The 3,529-nt window shown below is 36.5% G+C and overlaps 1 protein-coding gene across 1 annotated transcript in view; it reads right to left on the reverse strand.

Moving 5' to 3' along the window:
* The window catches only part of EML5 (echinoderm microtubule associated protein like 5), a 114,586-nt gene that overhangs the window by 55,227 nt on the left and 55,830 nt on the right, over positions 1–3,529 (reverse strand). Inside the window, exons 17-18 of the mRNA XM_008629819.2 lie at positions 3,180–3,285; positions 1,837–1,930 (exon numbers count right to left, since the gene is read on the reverse strand). Of these exons, the coding sequence (XP_008628041.1) occupies positions 1,837–1,930; positions 3,180–3,285 (200 nt within the window). The remainder of the gene's footprint in view (positions 1–1,836; positions 1,931–3,179; positions 3,286–3,529) is intronic.

Genomic DNA, 3,529 nt, shown 5'->3' on the forward strand with positions numbered 1-3,529 from the left:
TGTACGTCTGTCCTGTACCTGTTTCCCAAAGCAACGGACCCCATAACAATGGCTGTAGATTTCCCAACCTCTTGGCCAGTTGCCCCTCGCTTCTGAAAAGGACTATAAAGGGACCTTCTGAAATAACTGAGATCCGAGATCTCCCCACGGAAGGAAGACAAATCTATTGGCGGAAGACCATGAGGGCTTCGTCTCATCCGTTGGTAGCTATTGCCCCCTCTTTTTCCCCCTCTCTACTTTTCTCTCTCTCTCTCTCTCTCTTTCTCTCCCTTACTCTCTTCTATTGCATTACTGTGTTGTGGGCACTTAATAAAGGTGCACTGTTTTGATTAAAACTGAAATCTCCTTGTGTCCTTTACACTCTGAGATCGATAAATGAACCATCACGACCCCCGCTTGCATTAGCGGATCGTGACAGGTAAACAGACTGAACATCTCAAGGGTTGTCTTTTTACATTGTCACTGGGAGAAGGGAGAAAGGTGGGGGGAGGAGAAGTGTACTGAAGGTATGGTATAATTTTTTTCTTCTTTTAGGTCTGTTAATAAACTTCTTTATATTCTTTCAAGTTTGGTGCCTGCTTTGCATTTCTCCTAATTCTTATCTCACAGAAGGTAAACGGTAATGAGGATTTTGGACCAAACCACTACAGCCCCCAATCCCTAATTTTTGCTCCTTGTTCAAAAGTGGCAAAAATCTTTTATTTTCTGTCCTTTCAGATCACTAGATGAACTAGTGGGTGAAAGTATGAAGCAGTTTCTTTCTAAACTCAGTCATCTTCAAAGTACAGATGCTGCTCTCAAAAATTCCAATCAATTCCTTTGTGTGGGTAGGAGAAATGAAAAAAAAAATTTAAAAATCAGGTGAAATGCAGACAAATGTCTTCGGAGAAGCCAAGCTAACTGGGCTTTTGACAAGCAACTGGGAAGGAAGTACTCTTTATCTACATCATCTAGTCAGAATAGTCATTCTTCAGTGAAGAAATTCAACATGTGTTTAAAAATAAAATGAGAGTAAATGAAATTAAGTAGCAATAATGAACTTAATGGATAAAAGGAAGCCGACACTTTTTTCATTGTACTGCAGAGAGTAATAAATCTCTTAAATCTACCTAGAACAATGTTTATGAGTCTAAGCACTGAATCCAGACAGCATGGGGCAAAAACCACTCATACTACTGCTCTATTTAAAGCAATAAATCCTTAGGAAAAGAAAAAAGTCAAAGGTTTCAATAACATTACTCAAAATTAGAAATGGGATTCTATCTTGTGTATTAAACTCATTTAATAAGCATATATTAAATAATCTGTGCAGACACAAAGAAACTTCCGAAATATTTAACCTTTGAAAGTTACTTAGTCGAATTTCCTGTTCAAAGCAGAGTTGACTTAAAAGTTAGATCAGGCTTGTCAGGACTCAGAAAGGAAAAGGAAAGAACCCTGAAGAAAAAAGAACTCTTCAAACAACTGCAAACGACTATCCTAAGAAAGGTGTGACCTCTGATGAAAAAGACCTGAACAGACCATGTACCACCATCTTTAAGAGGGCAAACAGAAGTGCACAGAGTTTTAAAGAAATTATTTCAGAACACAGCAATGTCTTCTATGCCTTCTTCCTTCACCAGTTGAGCCATCACTGTAATAGCCCTTGTTGACTACCAGAGCTTCATTTACTTCTTCCACAGAAACTTTTAAGGTTGTGATAAATGTTATTGCCTGTATCACTTAAGTAATAGAAACTGCTATTTTATTAAGAGAACTCTTGTTCTTTAATGAATATATTTTTTCTTACTGTCACTAAATCTAGGTACAAACTTTAAAACATAGTTAAATTCCTACCTTACTGCTGAAAGCTTTTCTCCTTTCTTCCAATCCCAGAGTACAATAGTGTGATTGTCATCTATTCCAACAGAAGCCAATCGTTTCCCATCCGCTAGAATAATAAATTTATTATTAAGAGAGTAGATAGATAACTATGTTGCAATAATAAGAAATCATATTAAAAATACTGTAACTCCACAAATATTATAAGAAGAAAGTACAAACAGGTAAATAAGCGTATGATGTATTTAGAGGCATGCCTTCTCATCCATTTGCTTTTAAACTTGGATGAAGTGTAGGACTTGGAATTATCCTGTCTAAAATTTGCACTTAGATGCTCTCTGTTTGTATTAAATCCCTTGTTCAGTTAGCTGCTGACACAGTTGCACAAAAACATTCACCATAGGTTGTTCTTGTGAAAAATTTATGTTCACTCTGAAAATTTCTGTTCATTTTTGAACAGGAAAGGACTGAAACAATACAACGAAATTTGTGAAATGCCCCTAAACGTAGTACTGTGAAGTTTTGGAAAAGTTTTGACACAAATTCCACATTAACCTTCAATAAACAAGCTATCTGTGCTCACTCAAGATCACTGATTTTCTGACATGTATCCATCTTTGAAATTGCTATATACCCATGCCAGAATTTGAGAAATGAGATTCATATATTGAAAAAGAAGAAACAAAAGTAAGAATCATCAAAGACCACAAACCATTCATCTTTGTGATCACACATCTTTGCTGTGAGTTTAGAGATCTTATCCAGTAAATCCAAACAATTAAAGAATTAATAGAAGCTAGTGGAGCAGAGGAAATTTAATATTGGTACACGAATTCAATGTATGGAGTGTAAAAATCTCAAGGGATTTAACTGATAGTCTCTGATGTTAGTATAAGGTGGAGAGGGAGCCTGTGTTTCTGACCAGAACAACTCTGTGACTGGACTTTCTGAATGTATCAGTGTGCTACCCAAATGGCTTTCAGGATTTCATTTAAAAAAGAAAAAATTGCACACCTGACCAATTGGCTCAAAAATCTTCTTACACAGTTGCAAGGCAAGCACAACACTCCAGATCCATGCACCTGCCTCATACAACCAAAAAAAATTCTGAAGTGCTCAGCTCAGTTGTAAAACAGCACAGAACCTGTTCTTGCATTTCCTACGTACAAGACTGCAAAGGTCTTTCTAATGAACGTTCATTTTAAGACAGCCTCTCCCATTTGACACTGAACACTGGGGAATATTTGTAACACAAAATTTTTGGTGTAAAGGAACCCCCAATCTCTCAGTAGAACTGATTAGCTTGTATTTTCACACAGAAAAGGAAACGTGTAAATAAATAAATAAATACTTATTACCTGAAAAATCAACAGCACAAACACCATACTGGTGATAGCCCTTTAATACTGAGAGTGGCTTTATTGTTTCTGTATCCCAAATGTGTATTGAGGAATCCCGACCGACCTGAAAGTATACATATTCATATTCATTTTTTTTCCATTTCTCAGTTATTTTACACAGTTGTTTAAAAAGTATCAAAAATAGTTCAAAAAGTATTTGAAAAAAATTACAGTGATAGAATTTTTCTAGTATTACTGCTGCCTGGCTAGCTGTACATTATTCCTTTTGCTACTTCCCAAATACCACTTCCCAGCTGACTTTGGCACATTAATCACAATTAACTGAAGTCCTCCGGGGGGGGGGGGGG

This window comes from Corvus brachyrhynchos, unplaced genomic scaffold (genome assembly GCF_000691975.1).
Source record: "Corvus brachyrhynchos isolate BGI_N302 unplaced genomic scaffold, ASM69197v1 scaffold1, whole genome shotgun sequence".
Classification (NCBI taxonomy): domain Eukaryota; kingdom Metazoa; phylum Chordata; class Aves; order Passeriformes; family Corvidae; genus Corvus; species Corvus brachyrhynchos.